The sequence below is a fragment of the Haliaeetus leucocephalus genome, unplaced genomic scaffold (genome assembly GCF_000737465.1).
Source record: "Haliaeetus leucocephalus isolate CR32 unplaced genomic scaffold, Haliaeetus_leucocephalus-4.0 Scaffold146, whole genome shotgun sequence".
Lineage (NCBI taxonomy): Eukaryota > Metazoa > Chordata > Aves > Accipitriformes > Accipitridae > Haliaeetus > Haliaeetus leucocephalus.
In genome coordinates this window covers 2,556,406-2,576,989 of record NW_010972582.1, presented here as the reverse complement: position 1 = coordinate 2,576,989, position 20,584 = coordinate 2,556,406, and the positions used below count along the sequence as shown (strand labels likewise).

Below are 20,584 nucleotides of genomic sequence, written 5' to 3'. Positions count from 1 at the left end.
ATTTATTTTTCTGCCTTTCTCTCTTGCTTTTGTACGCTGACAAGGGTTCCTTATGGTGGCCCTGTTTGTTATCCAGCAATTTAGTTCCAGTTTAATGCAGCCATAATTGTGTTCTATTCAGCTTTCTTGTTTCCAAAGGGCAAAACATGGACTTAGTTTCTGATAATGTCAGATTTAAAATATTTACCACTCAGCAAGTTTGCAGTCCAGAACATTGCCCCAAGAGATTAGAAATGTTTCCATACTCTGTCTTCTTCAGGGAAGATCTGCCACATGCATCCATTCCCTAATTTTATATAGTCTATGTGATCCTGTTTATTAACTGTAAGTGGGATGTTTTTCTCTTTGGTGATGTTACATCTCTGTAAGCTAACTATGTCAGAAGTGGTGGGAGCAGAATTGATGGTGAAGAAAAAAGTAGTAAAGCAAATAGAGCTGGACAGGGTTGTTTGGTTTTTTTTTTTAATAAATAAGGCATTCACTAAAAATTCAGTTAAGCAGGTACACTGGAAAAATATGAAAAGTACTACAAAAATCAAAACCCTTTCAAAACAGAACCTGTTAATATTTTGTTTTGCAATGGTGTTTTTGTTTTGGTGACCCATTTAAAAGCAAATAGAGAAAGAGGTAAGAGAATAATAAAAAGAAATATTTTATTCCTCTTGAAGTCAAATAGACTGGTTTTACTTCATAAAAACTATTTTGGAGTGTTCTAATCTTTGTCAGTTTATTTCCTGAAATAACTTCCACTTGAGATGTTTTTGTTTAGTCTTTAAACAAAAAATTCCCATTATAAATTATTGTATAACTGTAACCTTTCCAGTTCCTATTACTAGGGCCTGAGTTTCATTTAGATTTTATTCTGCAAGTGTGATGTAAAGAACTATAGATGAGAAAGCAAAACACATATTCACAAGTGTTTGTTACCAGATGAATGTTTTCTCTGCTTCATAATACTCAAGTTCCAAGAGAAGACAGAAGCTTAGCTTTAAAGTTAAGGTTCATTTTAACAATAAAAAATGTTTCTCTTTATGCCTTTCTTCAGCTGGGTCCAGATTTAATTGTTTACATAGTTTTCTTAGTTGGATAGAGAAATAAACATACTGCTTAATGTAAATGCATATGAACGAGTTAATATACTGACATTCATTGTCTAATCTCTACTTCAAAGACCAGGCTCCAGAAATTACAGAGCTGGAGAATGCTGGGCTGTGCAATATTCGACAGTATGACTGCACATCAGTAAGAGCTTTTGGACATGGCTTCAGGGAGTCATTGAATCTGAAATGTGAAATTATCAAATTACAGGTAGGTCTGCCTGAATAGTAACAATTACATTTTAAACTTCTCAGAGAACGAGGGAAAAAATGTCTAACATATTATTCATCGATGTGGGTACAACCCAATGCTTTAGTAGAAGCTAAAAGCAAAGGCACTGAGCACTTTGCAGCAGACACTCAAGTCTTTGCAACATTGCCATTTCCTCCATGATAAGAGAAATACTAAACATAATGGGAATGTTCAGCAGCCGAGAGGGAGATAACAGCATATGGCAGCTATCCATCAGAAAAGGGCAAGGGCAGCCCTTTTAGCAGCAACCAGTACATCATTGTTCGGTTTTTTAAGTGCTTATGGAGAGGAATTGAAGTACCAGTTCTTTGAAAAAGGACAGCAAGGTTAAAGACATCATTGCTAGATTTCTGTCTCAAATCTAATGCTTGAAGTAGCCCTTTTATAAACATAATAAATCTGTTACGAAAAGAGAAAGGCATTTTTGATGTGTTGTCCATTTCCCTGGAGTAGAATACCACAGCTATTTAGTGATGTATGTGAGCTCTATACCCCAGGTTTGAACAGGAGATTAAAAATGTTGCACTGTAAACTAAGAGGAATCTGTACAGAGAGACTGTTGTTACTCAGACCTAGAATTTGCTCAAGGCAAATTTACAAGAAGTTTACAAGTGTTAGCTTGGAATAAACAATTAGCAATTACAAGTTTTTATGTCAGGTTAGACATGAGAATAAAAAAAGCTTCAAAGTAAAATTGGGTTTCATTGATGTGATGATGGTGGGGGGCAAGGGGGGAGAAGATGGTGAAAGGGGAACTATTCAATGGGAAAATTTTGTTCTTGAGACAAAAGTTTTCCTTAGCTAGTTCCAGCAGATACTAAAATTATTTTGACAGATTAAGCAATGCTGGCTATAGATTTTTCTTAAACATAACATGTATCCACTTATCTGCAAGTTGGCAAAGTCGAGAGTAAGCTCACACTCCATTAGATTAAAAGACTTTTAGACCAAGATCATAGTGAGACAATTATTGGGAGTTCACTTATCACAGTTTAAAATGTCTCAGTTTTAACTCAAGGCAAGATATTCTGATATAACACTCTTTGTGGTGGTGTATTTGGCTGCCAACTACAGAAACTTTCTATTTGATCACTTTCATTGATGATCTTCTCGCTGACAAGAGCCAGGTAAGAAAATGAATACTACTGCTGTTATCTGCAGTTGAGGAGGAAGCTGAGACAAAAGAAAGGATGTTTTGGGGGTTTTTTTGGGGGGGGGGGGGTGTTTGGATGGGTTTTTTTGTGTTTAGTTTTGTTTGTTTAATTTTCAGGCTGGAGTAATAGTGACTTTATGCAAATGTCAATGGACTTGCAACAGTATAGAACTCCACATATTTTGAGATTTAACTTAAATGATCAAAATTTCATAGAAGAGGCATTTTGGCAGAATTTAGAGCTAATACACACTGAATTTCTTATTTTTTTATATTTCCACTTTTGAAAATTTAAATCAAATCCATTGTCCATGGACTGTCCTACCATGTTAGGAAGGATGTGTATCTCATGGATGATGCTAACAGAGGTGATTCAGAGAATTCTGTATTGAAGTACCTCACGGATGCAGGACTATGGCACACCTTTTGTTAGAGGTTTGGGTAGGACATGGCCAAGGAACCTGTGGTTATACAGATCCAGAATTTACTAAGATTTTTGTAAAGGATGAGAGTGTGTTTAACCTCCCCCAAACAAAAATACCATTTTAGTTCCTTATTTACTTTGAACTGCAGAAGTTTTTCTATGAACCTAATGAATGCTAGTAGATCTAGAAGGTTTTTTAATTGGGTTTTGAAAGGTTAATTTGTTTCTGAAAAAATTATCTGAACTTGCCTCCAGCTAGTAACAAAATGTTTCTGGAGAATAGACTGTATCATATTTCAAAAGTTACGGTACTAAATGCACTCAGAATGACACATTTAGAAATATTTAGCTGTTACACTTTTACTCACCCTTGCTGTGAATTCCTTAACTGAGTATGGGGTGAAAGAAAAACAAAATGTTTGGTTGGAACAAAAATTGCTTATATGTCTCTTCAGCAAAAGATTTTATTTTTCTGATATTTTACTGTTTGCAAAAATAAATAAATAAATACAAGGCCTCATCAGCAGATGACTCCCCATGTCAGGATTGGTATTGAATAAATGTCTTGATTGACTCCAGTAGTTGAAAAAATGTGCCAGCTCGGTAAAACCTAGTCAAACTCAGAATTATTTTGATTTTGCTGTTCTCTTGATTCTTAAGTCTGTCTGGATTCTTACTTCCATCTAACTTTATTTTCAGTATGCTTATGCCTGCTTCCACATCAATACTTCAGTCAAATAGTATTATCAACCGTATTCTGTTACGTTGAACTCTCAAGATAGATCCTTTGATGACTCGTCCTCACTGCAGTTTAGAAGAAAAGTCTACAGGATTAATGGTGTAATCTATTGGCTTGTGCAAGGGCTTAATGGCTAACTGCCAGTATTCCCCCAGCACCCAGAATGATACCTGAGCCCTGCCAAAAACCTCATCTGTTCCTTTGACTAAAGCTTGTCCTCTCATAGGAGCAGAGATGGAGAGGGATAGAGGCACTTATACATAAGATCAGTGCTGTTAGAGGATCACCCACTGCTTAACCCTGCTATTACCCTCTAGCTGGAAGAACCGTTTGTCCTTGGCAATGCAGTGCCAAAGGGCCGTGCAGCAGGAAAGACTTCTCTGCCTTTTCTTCCACAGTAGCAGGCTTAGGTAGAAATCTATGTGTGCAAATAATGGTATTTAATATTTCCCACTGCGTTCTAATCCAGAGACATTAGACTTGTTCAAACACCATGTAATACATGGGGTTTTTTTCCTGATAAAAATATTTTCATAATGTATTTCACTGAAAAACAGATTTTCTGTCTTAACATTTAGTATAGTGATCGACAATGGATTCCTGGAGAACCTCTAACTATGCCAGCTGCCTTCCAAAATGCCAGGACTGTCGACTGCCAGTTACCAAATGATGGCCAGCAGTCTGATGTCATGGATCTGGTTGATGATAAACCCATTACCAAGTGGCAAATAAAGGTACTCGCAGAAATTTCAAATATTCACTTACAGGTATTCCTATTAGGATGAAAATATATTACATAGATATTATCCTTTTTTTAATCATACTAAATGTGGAACTCAGCTTGCTTAACTTGGGCTCTCAGTTTCATCACCTAAGCTTAAGTATTGAGTGCCATTTGAGAGTGTTCTTCTGCAAGGGGACTGGTAGATACGACCTAGGACCTACAGAGACACATGTTGTTCAAGAGTAGAAGTTAAAGGCTAGTTGGTTACCCTAGAGCATTTCAAATGACATTAGACACATTTATGGGAAAAATGAGTTGAGCCCAGTCTACACGTACAAATCCCTGTGTGAGGTAGATATCTGAGCTCTCATACAGATTGAGTTAATGAAGACAATAGAGCCTACACACTATTCAGTTTACCTAAAGTAGACACCTACATGTGGTTGGTCAAATATCTGCCTAGACTTATTGGCAGGATTAATTAGATTTGTGATGACTATTATGAGAGTTTAAACAGCTAAATGTAGGTTGAGTTGAAGCTCATGCTAGCAGTTGACGTGGTGATACTTTGATACCTGGATGGGTTAATCAATTTTTATTTTACATCTTGCAGATTTCTAATGATGGATTCATTTATAGCAACTCTAAAACAATGATATTATATGACGGAGCCTGTCAGGCATGTGAACCACAGGAATCTGGGTTATGTGCATTAAGGGTATGTATTTCCATTACTTTCTATTATGAAAATACGCATCTTTTCAGGCAGAAAAAAATGTAGAAAAATCAGCAGAACGTACCCAGTTCTTCTTTCCAACAGGGATTTTCCATGCATAGAAATAAGCACAGAAAGAGAAGCTGGGATGAGGCAATTTTGAATCAAAAAAATCAACCCAAAACCACTTCATATAATTACCAAATAAAACCAAACATGCTGTCAGTTGTTTAGATTTAAAAACAACCATAGTCATTTAGTGGAAGTGCAGAATAGATTAGATTTTATCTGACACTTTAAAAATTCATCCAGATTTATTGTTTGATAACCCAAAATTAATGAATCACACTGTCATTTCTCTAAAAGGAGAAAACGTGCAACATAGATGGACTCTGTTACGGTGAAGGTGACACAAATCCAACCAGCCCTTGCTTACTCTGCAGACCTGACGTATCAAAGTTAACTTGGTCAGTTGTTGAAAGTAAGTTCTAAATAGTTTGGTTTTTTTTTTTAATAGCAAGAAGTTGAAAATCGACTAAGTTTTTAAATTTATGGAAATAGTGAAGTTTTAAGTTTAACTAGTTAAGTGTTTCATTTAAAGCTTAGTACTCACTACTTTAGCCTGTAATTTGATTTTGGTTTTCATCTGACATTTCTCCTAATTTTTGAAAATGATATTTTGTTTTCCAAACCATACATGTAAAAGTCACGCTTTTTTTTTTTTTCTTGCCCAGCTCCCCCCAGTAGCCGTTACAAATAACTAATGAAAATTAACAGCTCTCAGCCTAATTGGCACTTTGAAGTCTTTTGATATTTGGCACAGCTACATCCACAAATGTTTGTCTTCAACGTTTAGGAATAAAAGATATTTTCCAACAAATGACTGATACCAAACAAGAGGAGAACACAAACTGAATTAAATGGCATGTCATATTTATTATCCACTTAATATTTGGACATAATCCACATTGATGGCACAGATACGTGACCTAAACAAATACTTGAAAGTATATCCAAGGCTGTCATGCTTCCGTCCAGTTAGAAACCACACTATGAAAAGAAGACCCAAGTCTAGATTCTTCGTTTTCCTTCTCCACAGTACAAAGTTCTAGCCTAGAAGTTGTAGCTCTTTTGGCTCAGGTCTTAGTGTTTGGATATGCAAATCATATTCGTCCCTTCACCAAATGGGATGTCTTTTGGGGCTTTACTAGTAGCCATCCAGCCTGCCCCATCAACCCCAGTCTATAACATCTCAAATGCAAGCATTCCATCCGTGTTTTCATGGGTGAATGTGCTGGCAAGACTCTGCCTGGATTAGGAAGGGTCCTGTATGAGTGGGAGTTCTGGTGCCTGTCTTGCTGAATCTTTTCCTAGTTCAAACTTGTACTGAAAGCCAAGGTAGCTATACCTATTCCAAAAGAATGAAACCTGAATGAAACGAAACTCATCCAGCAGTCAGGGAGTCAGGGGGTTTCCATGTTACAGCCATAGACTGGAATTCAATATTACCAGAGTCAGAAATGGGAGAAGAATGTAAACCAGAGGCAATTCCCCAAAACCAAGGAGCACCTCTTCTCCAGAGTGGATGACATTAGGAACGGGGTGTCAGGATCTAACTGCTGAGACACTGATTACAGCTGCTGCTCCCTTCCTGGTTTCTGCCACAGTGGGTGGGTTCCTGCTTGGAGTTGTCACTTCACTGTAACCCAAAACTTAGCAATCTTAATCACCTTCCTATGTCCCAACTTCAAAACCTACACTATCCTCAGGGCTTCTGCTTCTCTCTTTCACAGAACTTGTCCTGATGCTGGGGTTTTGTTTGTTTATTTTCACCTGGTATCTCTAGAAATCTAGCTATTCCTGCCAAATAGGTTAGAGCTCAACAGTGCAGTCTAAATAGACTAAGGCTTACTAGTAAGTTGTTGTGTGGTTGAAATCCTTCCTAGGGACCATGAGTGAATAACTTATTCCATCACCTCATGCTCAGTTTTGCCAAGATAGTCACTGCAGCCCATTATCAAGTATCACTTAACAATATCTATTCATTTGTTAAAGGAAACCGCAGTCACCTCTGAGTTTTATGTCTTCCTGTACTTCAATCTGCAAACTATCTCTGCATAGGTAAAGTATAGTGGTTAAATTCGATAAATTCTGAGTTCTTTCTATGTATATAGATGCACTGCATCTTTACAAGCTCTTGTGTAGTATAAGTAATTTCTTGGTTATGTTGTTACAGTTGTCATGACAATATCTAGTGTTTTTCCTGTGCCATTCAAATGACATTAGAATTTAAGAGAAGTAATTACATGTGACTTCCTTAATAGAAAGATAGGCTCCTTTTAGTTTTTAAAAGTATATTGCAACTTTTGCTTAAAAAAGGAAAATATCTCCTTTGTTACAGACAACCAGCCTCCAGTGCTTGAAACTTTTCAGGGTATGCTACAGACTTTTTATGGAGAAGATTTTGTATATCAGTTTTTGGCTTCAGATCCAGAGGGCTCTGCTATTCAATTCACATTGGATTCTGGTCCAGAAGGTGCCAGTCTTTCCCCATCAGGTCTCCTTTTGTGGAAAGCTGTGTCAATGAATCTCCAGAAAATAACATTTTCTTTGACAGATGACTGCAACGCAAAGACTAAGGTAGAAATAGAGGTAATGAATATTACAGTAAAATGACACCTACTAGTAAGATGTTTAAGATACCTAATTACAAAACTCATTGCTAGTTCATTAAAAAAAAGAAAACTGTCTTATTGGGCATGTCTTGTAGGTCAGTGTAAAATCGTGTGATTGCCTAAATAATGGCTCATGTGTGACAAACATTAATTTCCCACCTGGAAGTGGAAGATATCTTTGTGTGTGTGTGGCTGGATTTGAAGGCGATCTCTGTCAAGTGAATACTGATGACTGTAAACTTAACCAGTGTGGTATTGGCAGATGTGTGGATGGAATAAACAGCTATTACTGTGAATGTCCACCTGAACTTCAAGGTAAATTGCTACTTTATTTACACACATTTATCACATTTAGTGATAAATAGGAGTTTCTAATTTTATGTCTACAATTTTTGTAAAAAATTTTTGACTATAAATAGCTTGCTGCTAGGGTTTGAGGAAATTTTATGGTCTTGTGATAAAATTATAAGATATACTTCAAGATTTTTCTGGCATGAATACAATGGCTGTTTATATTATGAGAGCAAATTTCCATGGTTTTCCTCTGCAGAGGTAAACTCAGCAACATGGTGAAACATGGGAGCGATGAATTTGGTTACAGTGTGATTCCTCCTATGCCTGCAGATAAAAATGTAGTCCTCACAGCCCATCTTCTCTGTATTCCGCAATAAGCAAGATACTTGATATAAGATGTAAAAATGTGAATAGCAAACCTAGTCAGCTGTACTTATTAGATGTACTGAAATAGTTTGCACTTGATAGATGCCCTTTTTGTATTTCAGCACCTGCATACATTCTACTTTTATAAACAGACTGTCAAAGTCTAGTGACATGAAATTATAAAAAAACCCAAATCTGTATTTCAATGCAGGTAAAAATTGTCAAGATGATGTAGATGAATGTGTATCCAGTCCTTGCTTCCCTGGAGTATTTTGCTTCAATACTTTCAGTTCTTACTATTGTGGTCCATGCCCAAATAATCTGCAAGGAGATGGGAAGTCATGTTATGGTAAAATTATTTGTTTTTCAGAAGAATGCTATTACCTTATTGTCATTCAGATAAGGTATCTTTGGTTGTGCTTCATGTTTCTAACAGTAACTTAGAACTCTTTTCAGTAGTCAGCAAAACAGGACTGTGTCTCTGACTGTGGATGGCTGGGACAGAATCTCAGTTGATGACAACATCAGACTGCACTGAGTCACGTAGTTGTAAAACACTTTTTCAGGCTACTGGAAAAAAAAAGATAAAAAATAGCCAAATTCATATCAAAGTAGAATACAATGAAATGTTGGGGGGTTTCTGCATTATTTTCATAATATGAGCAATTATTGACAAAATATTTTTCTATCAGATTGCTTAACATAGAACCCAAATCAAGGCACTTGCCAAATAAGGTGCCCAAACATTTATTTAAAATGCAATTACTGAATAACTTGTATTTTTAAAATAACTCTACTGAAAACTTTTAAGAAGCAATTTTTACTCTTTATCTGCTTTCTGAATTTTGAGTTATCTTTATGTATTAAAACTTTAACTCTGTAATTTATTTGCAGTTGAAACAAAAGTAACTACTAATGTGTTTTCACATCTTTTGTTTTTAGGAAGCTTTGAGGACACTAATGTTGAAAGAAAGGATTCCATGGGAGAAACTGGAGGGAATAAAGGTGATTTTCTCGTGAAGAAAATGGAATTTCTGATTCACATACTGATAAGAATATAGCTGGCAATTAAAGGTTCTAGTCAGTTTTATGTTATTCACTTTAATTTTTCCATTTGACTCAATTTAATTCATTATTGGCATTGTATTCTGATGTGAAAAATGAGACTGAAATGTCAATATCAACAAATCCCTTAGGTCAGTCAAGTCATTTTATTGACAGTGTAATGTATGATGTTCTTATCGTTGCCTTTTGTTTTTGTGACTAACCACTGACATAAAATAGGTAACGTGGGGATAGGCACATCTGTTATATGAGATAAGCAAAAGTTTATGGCATTATGTTGAATGCCATTTTCCTACTTTAACTCAAAGGAAAGGTGAAGGGTATGGCAAGTGAATGTCTTAATTCCAAAACTCCGTAAATGCTGTTGCTGGCATTTCTAGTTCTGTGCCTGCTGGGGCTTTCTTTGCAGGAAATTTTTGTGTGTCTTTCCCCTTTAGCTCTGAATTGTTAGTGGGGGAGGAGGAAAACTCTCTCACTCCGCTGCCAGTGCTGGATAATTCTTCATCGGCTGCAAAATGGTTTGCTTTTCAGCAGTGGGAGACAGCACTCTGTAATAAGATTCAGTGAAGTTTAACCTTTTGTAGACCATTTTCTAGTAAAATTCTAAATGGAGTTAGGGACAGAGATTAAGTTAGGTTGGATAATCTCCTCCAGTTTCATTCCTCCTCTGCCCCATAATGCTAAAAGCCCATATATGGCATTCTGCTGTTCTGGGATTACAGTGCCATCCTCCTTCCCACAACCCACCAGACCACCTGCTTTTTCTGGGCAGAATATGAAGAACTTTTCGTTCTCTTTGCACTCCTTTCAATGAGGAGACTGAATCAGCCTCTGTTGTTATAAAAAACATGAAATATCCCACTAATAAAACCCATGCAGAAACTTTAAGAAAGTTTGGGGAGTAAAACATGGTAATACTTTTTCTACAAGGTGGTGGATTATTCACCTAAAATACTGTCCATGGTGCATCAGTAAGTATAAGCATGTACATACTTGTGATTAAATATCTGCTTCTAGACTCTAGGTTTATTACTAGCGGTTAGACATACTGGTGAACCATAAGAAGTATCTTTTCTTTAAACTCTGTTTCAGTTTTCTAGTTGGAAGCACTATATGGAGCTGGTAATTTGCTCTGAGAGTAAAGCTGTTTATTGACCCAGTATGGGAAAATCTCTGCTGTCTGCCTCATATATATGGTGCTTTCTCCTTATCTTCCAGCCAAGAAAAGGCCATGGTGAGGGTGGGAAAGGACATACCCAGAATACCTTGATCTTCTCCAATTCTGCCAGTTAGGAGTTAGCTTCTACTGCATATGTATGTTCTGATGTAGCACACGGAGAGAATTCCTGAAGCACAGAATGAATGGGCTGTATGTTTTCTGTTCAGAAGGCATTCCTCACCTTCAGAAGCAAAAAAAAGTCTCATAATATTCCCATACTTTTTTCCCCTCTTTCTTTCTAACATGCTGTAGGTTTTCAACAATCATCCTTTGAGAAGGTTTTAAGCATCTCAGGCTATATTCCCAGTTCTACAGATGTCCCTGAGAGATTTATTTCTACAGAAGCAGTCAGTAGCAGCAATCTGCTAGGCTCCACAGTAAAAACAATCACCACTTGGAAGTCACTTAATTCTCAGAGAAGTGCTTCTGTACAACCTGCTGTTACTGGAAACATTGCTCATGCTCTCAGCGCCATCAGTGGTCACCTTGCTAACATGGAGGAGAGTTCTTCAGTACATGCTGTGATGACTGCATCTTCAAGGAACCATGCTGTATCACCTGAGAAGAAAAGAAGGGCACAAGTTGAGGCCTACAGCTATTTTGAGACCAGCAAGAAGACTTCTCCTAGCAGCAGAACAAATATAAGCAAAGGGCTTTCTTTGCCAAGCAAAGTGTTCAAAGGTGGAAATGCTCAGAGAGTTCAGCACCTGTTAGCCAAGCATAAAGCGAGTCCTTTACCTTTTGTCCTTGTTGAAGTCACTGTCCCACCAAAAATGCTTCCTGAAGAGCTGAGTGAAATAGTGATTCCTAAAGCAGTAACCTGTACCGATTTACCCTGTTTTCCTGGTGTACCTTGTGAGCCAAGTCAGGATGGAAGCATCAAGTGTGGTCATTGTCCTTATGGTTATTATGGAGATGGCTTCACTTGCAGAGGTATTACAAATGACTGCACTAAATGCTTTGCAGAAAAGAATCTTGTGACATCTTTATAACTTGAGAGTACATTGTTACTGTGTGATGAGTGAAATGCATAGAGTATTGAATTTTCTCATTTTCATTATTAACGTTGCCATAGCCTACAGGCTTTTAGTTTTGTGGATGCACTTAAAATATTTTTTGGATTTGTCTCAGGATCCCCACTTACGGGCAGGGACCTAATGGATTCTGTGTGATCTGTTCATTATGTTAGGCAAGACACAGTTGTGCTGAAATGCCACTTTCGTTCTCCTTATTCCTTTCTTTTTCTTCATTGCCTTTCAGCAAGATGTAGACAAACATGTGGCAAAAATATGGAGTGTGTGGCACCCAATATTTGCAAATGCAAGCCTGGTTATGCTGGTTATAACTGTCAGGCCGGTGAGTATGGCATTTTGATTTAGCCTGTGGTAACTTGTATCCACAAATTAATGATTTGAAGATCACTGTTGATTTTTTGCACAGCTCTATGCAGACCTGATTGCAAAAACCATGGGAAGTGCATTAAGCCCAATGTATGTGAATGCCTACCAGGATACAGTGGCTCCACTTGTGAGGAAGGTAATTAGAAGATTTTTCACTTTTGAATCCATAAATACCCAAAGGATGCTGTAAATAACTTCCGTGACTGTTGATTCTGACAGCAAAGAGGTGTGCTCATTTTACTTTTACTTTAACAGAACTCTCTGAGTAACATGTTGGTATATACCCTACTTTTTTTGATATACACTGTAAAAGTTGCTTGTGATGATTGGATATTTCTAAATTCAGCTTTCACAGTAAGTAGAAGAGTTGACCAGTGAATGTAGATGCCTCTAAGCTAAACATTCCCAAAGAGTGGGAAGTCCTGTCTGGAAATTGTCTCAAATTTCTTTTCTTCAGGATGACTGTTGGGCCTCTCTGTACTCTTGGAATTAAGTTGTTCTTGTGACTTATTCTTGTCAAAAGGCACTGCATACGTCTCATTATTTTATTTCCAGTTCTTTGCTCACTGTCAATTATTAACACTTCCCTTTTTCTAAAGCATAACCAAACCATGCATCTTTTTAGAGGTGATTTCTTGAACAACATAATTCTATATCTGCAGCACATTGTAAACCACCCTGCCAAAATGGAGGCACATGCTTGGCCAGAAATCTCTGCACCTGCCCATATGGTTTTGTGGGACCAAGATGTGATACAAGTAAGCAAAAAAACATAAAGGAAGAATACAGAACATTTCTCCCGTTCTTCAGGAGCAAGAAAGCAAATTACGGCTTGTTTTTTATGCACTCTGTCTAATGCTACCAAATGCCATAATACCTGTGCCACTTTGAAGGCTCCCATAGTTGGGCTTTTCAAACATTAGTTAGATAGTATTTGCACGTAACTTTGAAAACATAATGTACTATAAAAATTGCAGATAGTTTATTATTTATGATTCATGAATGTGGAAACATTGAGCACGTTGCATGTGTGATGCTACCTTCAGAACGAACACAGATGTTTAATATGTCCTTCAAGCTTTTTAACTTCTATCATCTTAAATTGGTTACATGCTGGGGTACATTCAGAAGTTGGTATCAGTGAATGGTAGGTCAGAAAAACTGGGATACAGGAAAACTGAATTCAGAACCACATTATGGGGTCTTTTCTTTTTACTTGACCTGAAAATCGGAAACTTTGCTGCGATCATAGCTGAAAAATTGGAGTTAGTCTCATGTAAATTGTCTTTTATGTATCGAATTCTACATGCTGCAATTTGGCAACTCCAAATTTTGGGTAGATGTCATACTGGTAATTTTTATCATTCAGAGAGTCCAAATTTAGACATGCTGTTTATATATCATTCACCTGAATGTGCCACTGCATTATTGACCCCAAATTGAGAAAATCCTTTGTTCATCGCTTCCTCAAATCCCAGGACTCTTCATTCTCAGTTTTTCTTGTTCTAGTTTCACTTGTGACACACACAAAAAATGGTGCTCTTTATTAAGCAATACTAAAGAGAATGAGATGTTGTCCTGAAGAAGTGATTCATGGTTTTCCACAGCAGATGTCTTTGCTTGTTAGTCTTGTGTCACTCTATGCATGCAGCCACAGTTGCTGAAGTGATGGAGGATACTGGAGTGAACTTTCTTGGAGTCCATCAAATCCATCATGTAGCATGGTCCATTTGTCTCTTCGTATTGAATTTCCCATTTTTTTTAGAATTTATATTTGACATTTTCTAGATTTTTAACACTGAATATAACCAGACTGTGGATAATTACATGGAAATGTAATTACATTTTATTTACCTCTATAGTCTGGTGCTAGCTTTTTATGGCTTTGAGACTGGATTAATCTATTCAGCAATTCCTCTTCAACTAGTGGAATTGTGTGTTATTTCCAGTGTTAATATTTGGGAAAGAACTGAAGGATGAATCAAGCATGATTTGTAACATATCTCTTTCTCCCCCCCCCCCCCCCCCACTTCCCTCCTTCTTTGTTTCTGCCCAACTTCTTGGATGGTAGTGGTTTGCAACAGACACTGTGAAAATGGTGGTGAATGTCTTACTCCAGACATCTGCCAGTGTAAACCTGGGTGGTATGGACCTACATGCAGTACAGGTAACACTCCTGCAACTTCCATGTTCCTGGGAAAGCATCCGTAGGACCTCCCGTAATTTGAAATTTGGAACCGTGTGGCTCAGACAGCAGCAGTGGGCAGCTGCTTACTGCCGCAGAGCCCCCACACTCTCTCTTGTCTCTGCATGTTAGTTCTGCTGCCAGCAGCACCTCCAGAAAGTCTAAGACTGGTCCTAAAATTCTGGGTAAAGATTTTATGTGAATGGTGTTACCTGCAGTTATCTTAGGTGTTTAATTCCTGTCTTTGCAACAGAAGCACACATTTTATAGAGTTTTATTTGGGTGTCATGCTTCCCACTCTTCCTGACCCTGTTTCTGCAGCAATTTGTGACCCTGTGTGTCTCAATGGTGGTTCGTGTGCTAAGCCAGATGTTTGCCTCTGTCCTCATGGATTCTTTGGTGCCCAGTGTCAGAATGGTAATCTTTTTTTTTTTTTCTTTCCCCCCTCCTCCCTGCTTAGCTGCTGTCATGAGGAAATCTGTGAGAAAACATTGTTACCTTAAGACACAAAATTCACAATCAAGTCAGGTACCTGAGAAGTGGTGCAAAACAGAGATTACATTATTTTTTAGATTTTATGGCTGATTCAGTGAATGTCCAAGGCGAAAGGAGACTCAAAATTTGCCGTGTCTTCCACTCAACTTTTGAGCACTGTTCAACCAGTTCCATTGTATATTATGTAATCTGGTTACTCATGTACACGTACAGTTGCCAGCCTTGACCACTTTTTATCCGATTTTGTCTTTACTGTTGACATAGGCACCAATCCACATTAATATGACTTTTACAAGACAGGCCTGATAGTGCTGAACATTTGTATAAGCTATCAGAATTTTAGTGTTGCATTCTTGTTTCCTAGAAGTATATTGCTAAAAGTAAAACAAAATGCAAACTACAGCCTTTTCCTCCTGTTTGTATCTTTTAGCTGTCTGCAGCCCGCCTTGTAAGAACGGTGGTCATTGCATGAGAAATAATGTCTGTGCTTGTCCTAATGGGTACACAGGCAGAAGATGTGAAAAAAGTAAGCCAGTGTTAAAATCCTTCCAGGATCCAAAAGTAACCAGTAAATTATTCTGTAATCAGTTAACTGTATTAAACAGCAGATGTTTTTTATTTTAAGGTGTCTGTGAGCCAAGATGTATGAATGGAGGAAGGTGCGTAGGGCCAAATGTTTGCTCTTGTCCTTCAGGATGGAGAGGAAAAAGATGTAACACTCGTAAGTATCTTGTAGCTAACAGCAGAACCATACCTCAGAAGTAATATATGACTAAAGGACACCTCTGTCCACACAAGTAATATGAAGTTAGTGCCAAAGAACTCAAGAATATACACACATTGAAAAAATAATGGTCTATAACTTGGCGGCAAAATTTAGGATGGAGAACTAATACTGTGCAGTTCTTAGGCTAAATCATGAGACCAGAATATCTTTTAAATTTTTGTATAGCAAATAATACTTTTTTCTTTCTTAATTCTTGTCTAAGTAAGAAACATCTGTATTTCTGCAAAGAGCTGAGTCATACAAGTGAAAGAATCTCAATTTGTACTGGAGGATATAAAAGTAGATATAACAGAAAAAGAAGTACAGTGAAAGACTGGAAAACTGTGGAAACGTGGGAAATGATTGGAATAGAAGATGCAAAGGACACAAGCTCTTTAGGAAAGGTAGAAATAGTCTATGATGGTAGTACAGCTGTGGGTCACATTGTATCTTAACGAAGATATTGATGGTGCATAAATAAAATGTGGCAGCGTGGATAAAAGCACAATCTGTATGAAAATCAACATGAGGATGAGTGGTAGAAATCCAATAAAGTGTTAGTGTCTGTCATAGTACCCACCCGAGACTCAGATATTGATACGGCCAATGAGCTCTCTAATGGCATGGAGGAAAAACAAATTTCCCTGTATTACTTTCTGTAATTATTGGAAAGTTTTATTGAAGAAAATATTACCCATATTGACATGGGTGAGATATTCTTGGACACTATGGAAGAGAGATTTGATTATGAAACAGTCAATTAACCAATGAGAAATAATAGTGGTTTCGATTATGGCTTAATAAGCAGGGATGAATGTGCAGAAAAACGTGTCATAGAAAAGAACTTTGGATCAAATGTTCATGAGCTGATTCACCATGTGTTAAGTTGCATGACAAACAAAAGATCTGTCACTAAGGTGTGGGTTTTAGAATGGTAAATTTGGAAAAAAAAAGCTATTTAGTGGTGCTGACTTAATTCAGTATTTTGGGCTTTTGTAGCAATCTGTGATGCATCAGAACATCTCAATGTGTGCTTTGGCTGTAGGGCTTTTTGTTTCTAGTTGCCCTTCTTCTTTAATATCTTGTTGATCTTAGACAGATTTTCAGTGAAGATGATGTGACTCTTGTGTATGGAAAGCACTCAGCCTCTCGTGGGCATCCTGAAATGTAAATAAGTAAAAGTAATCACTTGGGATATAAAAAAACTTTGTGATGATGTTTGTGCAGCAATCTGTCTTCAGGAATGTAAGAACGGTGGGGAGTGTATTGGACCGAGTACATGTCATTGTCTTCCGCAGTGGGAAGGAATCCAGTGTCAAACACGTAAGAATGATGTGACCTGTAAACCTTGTGCTTCAGCACAGTTAAGACTGCTTCAGCAATACATAGTACCTCGAAGTCCTACACCTCAGTTACATTTTAACCCAAATCTGTGTCAAAGGCAGGATAAAGAGTAGAGACTCCTCTGCCCCTTCTGAAGCCCTCCAGAATACGATGGTAGTCCAGGACCATGGCAGTATGTGGTGGCTTGCTCCAACACCATGTGCTGCTGCAACAGCCCTGAGAGGCCATTGCAATAGCTTGAAATAGTAGGATGCCTTAAAAACCACCTTACTCATGTCCCTATCTGTGTCTCATTCATGCCCTCGGCATATTCCCATGTCAAATCTGCATCAAAGCCTAAGGGGGATGGGATAGGCATAAGAACATCGTTGGCTCTACATGACTCTGAAGTCATCTTACACTGAGGGATGCTTCCCTGTGAAAATACCTTCCAAGTTCTCAGCTCCTGTAAGCAAGCAGAATAAGTATATAGAGATAGCAGTTGCTTTTCCTTCACCAAGTTGTTTTCCTGAATAAAACCACGTATGTACCTCTCTTGCTTTAGCTGTGTGCAACCAGAAGTGTCTGTTTGGAGGCAAGTGTGTATTGCCTAATGTATGCTTTTGTCGTCCTGGTTATACTGGAGTCCTCTGTGGGAAGAAAATTCAGGTAATTGTAGAGTCAAGACACCATCACAGATACAGCTATTTGGGAGTCATTATCTAGTCCACCCTTGTCCAATGAAGCAGCACGAAATACACCAAATGTGGTTGTCTAATTTCTTCTTTCAGTCTCCAGTGAGAGAAAGTTCATAAAATTCCTAAGAGCTATTCCAGTAATTTATAGGCTCTAATACTTAAAGAATTGTTCTCAATACCTAAAGTAAATTCCCTTTGTTTCAAATTAAGATGATGACCTCTTGTCATCCCTAAGCGGCTGCAGCAGGAATTGATAACTATCTTCTTCCTAACAACCAGTATTCTCTTTACCAGCATCTGGCCCCATTTTGGGGAAAAGCATCCCACTGCTGACTTTCTTAGCTTGCATCGAATCAAGTCCTGATCTTTGTCAACTAACTCACTACACTGTCAGTCAGTTCATCCTTGTTTTATACAAACATTCCTTATCCCCAAGTATTAAAGCTGTTGGCAACAGCTTTACTTTATTGCAATATAATGAATGATGAACATTTCTCTGTTTTGTCACATAATCTTCTGTTGTATTACTTTGCTTGAGTGCTGACAGTCATTCACTGAAGTAACTCAATTAAACATTTCATTGCAACTAACTATTTTGTGACATCTGAAGTAGAAAGCATTCTACTCTTCTTGCATCACGTGTGATGTTTCTCCTATTTTCATTTCAATGTATTTAGACACTTTTCGGGTGCCAGCAGAATTCATTTGGTGGAGTTGGAACATAGCTTAGCTGATTTTAGCACTGCATGCTGGTGCTGTTCCTTTACGTTCATCTTTAATTACATACCACTGTTCACACTGGTACTGTTTTCCTTTAAAAAAGCAATTTAGTTCTTTGGTCTCCTGCTGCAGCCAAAATAGAATATTCTATCCTTCCCATCTTTCCTTTCTTTTTAGTATTTTGCCACATTATGTCTTTTAATGTAAAACCTATAATGTGACTGCTAGATGTGCAGGCATTTTTAGTGAGAAATGGGTAAAAAACAGGGAAGATGGCAATGGTTTAACTTTCATCCAGCCTCAGTTTCTCCCAGTTGAAACTACTGCGAGTTCAGATCTTTTTCCTACTTTATCAAGTCCAATATACCATGCCAATACCATTTGTGGTCAGACAGCAGATAACTTGCTAGAGGGGCAAATATGTTTAAGAAATCGAAATTATTAGTAAATGCTCATACACATTTTTTAAATACAAAACTACACATCCTATAAAGATAAGACTACAATGTTTGCAATGAATTTCCAAAATGTGGCCTAAAAAAAAAATAAATTTGGTTTAAATGTTTACATAAATATATACTGCAAAGCATTAGTATATTTTTAATCTAGAAAATACATTGCTGATCAGTCAGACAGTGCTGTATCATACACTGAGCAAAATGGCACATTTTCTTAAAGAAAGAAACACGCTGTATGCACAAGTTTAATGTAATGTTGTGTTTCTGCATATCAGGAAAGCAGAGATACATTAAAATTATTTCTTAAACTTTATCATAAAAACAGGCTGTGTCATTAAAGTATCTTTTTACAATTATTTATTTATTTATTTATTTATTTTTCTCTCCAAGGTACAAAGGCATCATGGTTGAAGAAAAGAAGTGTATCAATTAAATTGCAGTGCTTCATGGATGTATGAGACTTGAAAATAGCAAGAGCATTGAAGGCAATTACAGAGTTTATTTAAATGAAAGGAATATCCAGAAGCACTATTTTAAAAGATTCATAATGCCGTCATGAATTTTGACAAGCTTCAGAACAACAATCTTGTAGTCATTAATGTTTATTTCGATAATTTTTTGCTACCTCATGCACAAACCCCACAGCCTCTGTTTCTTCACTGGGCTCCCGGGTTTGATGAATGATGCAACCCCAAAATTCTGCAGTTTGTTGATGTAGTCAACTGGACAATGAGATTTCCTTTGTGGGAACAAGATTGTAATAGCTGCTGAGTGACTCTAGGAAAGAAGGCAGCATTTCATCACTTGTGAATGGTACCTTCTGATTTTAAGCATTGTTTACATACATACTATTTGGCTGCATACAGAAGAAAAACCAGAACTATTTTTTTCTTCTTTGTCTTATATTTATGTCAGTCTGTTGCAATGACTAGCTAGTAGTGAGGAAAGAGGGGGAACTTAAAACCAAGGCTTGGTTACTAACAGTGGAGACAAGGCCACATGTCTTGTTAACAGGCAACCAGATACAGAATAATTCTGGTTTATCTATGGCAAGCCTTTGTAGCCAGGAGCCAGGTGCTGACTCTTCTGTTTTGACTTCATTACTTATACTGAGGAAGTACTGAAAGATTTCTGTGTCTGTAAGACTTTTATGCCCCTGTTTTGAGATAGCATTCAGTAATACGAGAAAATTTTGTCCCTGAGTGTCTTAGAGAAATTTGGCAATGCTTTTAGCCATGCTGAATCTTAAAATAGGAACTAATAAGAGGAGGAATTTGCTGTACATCATGTCATCTGTATACATCAAATCAGGAAGTATTTGTAAAAACATCTTAGAGGAGTTTTTTCCATTACCTATTGGTCCAATGAACTGTTAGCACGTACCAGCTGCCAGATAGTTTTTGAACAAATAAAATTCCAGTTTTCCTGAAGTTTCCTACAGAGGACCACCATCTTCTTCCCCTAGAGCTGTGAAAGACATTTCAGTTCCTGCTGCAATCAGCTGAGCTCTGGTAATAGATACAGTCGTCCCTTTAGCTAAGCCATTGAAGTTTACTGTTTTGGTTTGGTTTTTTTTAAACCAAAAATAAACGTCATGACTTCCTATTCTCCTGAGCAATACTCAATTTACATACACTAATTCTGAATGGGAAGAAAATAGAGCTCATTTTGCCATTTACTGCCACTGTGGGATGCTGATTGCCAAATCATAGCTGTTAGCAGCTTTGTGCCTAGATTTCTCCTCACCTTTTGATAGTCCTCTTAAGTCATTTTGCAAAGTAAGCTGGCATTTTGAGAAGTCAGCATCATTCCAGA

The 20,584-nt window shown here is 37.4% G+C and overlaps 1 protein-coding gene across 1 annotated transcript in view; it reads left to right on the top strand.

Annotated features, from left to right (window-relative positions):
* VWDE (von Willebrand factor D and EGF domains) overlaps nt 1–17,708 on the top strand; it is a gene marked incomplete at its 5' end in the record, with an annotated part of 39,203 nt that extends 21,495 nt beyond the window's left edge. The window contains 18 exons of the mRNA XM_010561483.1: nt 1,172–1,308; nt 4,245–4,400; nt 5,004–5,108; nt 5,472–5,586; nt 7,507–7,757; nt 7,876–8,095; nt 9,383–9,445; nt 10,977–11,657; nt 11,985–12,080; nt 12,165–12,260; nt 12,787–12,882; nt 14,196–14,291; nt 14,631–14,726; nt 15,235–15,330; nt 15,430–15,525; nt 16,798–16,893; nt 17,459–17,562; nt 17,685–17,708. Of these exons, the coding sequence (XP_010559785.1) occupies nt 1,172–1,308; nt 4,245–4,400; nt 5,004–5,108; nt 5,472–5,586; nt 7,507–7,757; nt 7,876–8,095; nt 9,383–9,445; nt 10,977–11,657; nt 11,985–12,080; nt 12,165–12,260; nt 12,787–12,882; nt 14,196–14,291; nt 14,631–14,726; nt 15,235–15,330; nt 15,430–15,525; nt 16,798–16,893; nt 17,459–17,562; nt 17,685–17,708 (2,624 nt within the window). The remainder of the gene's footprint in view (nt 1–1,171; nt 1,309–4,244; nt 4,401–5,003; nt 5,109–5,471; nt 5,587–7,506; nt 7,758–7,875; nt 8,096–9,382; nt 9,446–10,976; nt 11,658–11,984; nt 12,081–12,164; nt 12,261–12,786; nt 12,883–14,195; nt 14,292–14,630; nt 14,727–15,234; nt 15,331–15,429; nt 15,526–16,797; nt 16,894–17,458; nt 17,563–17,684) is intronic.
* Nucleotides 17,709–20,584: the final 2,876 nt, after the last annotated feature.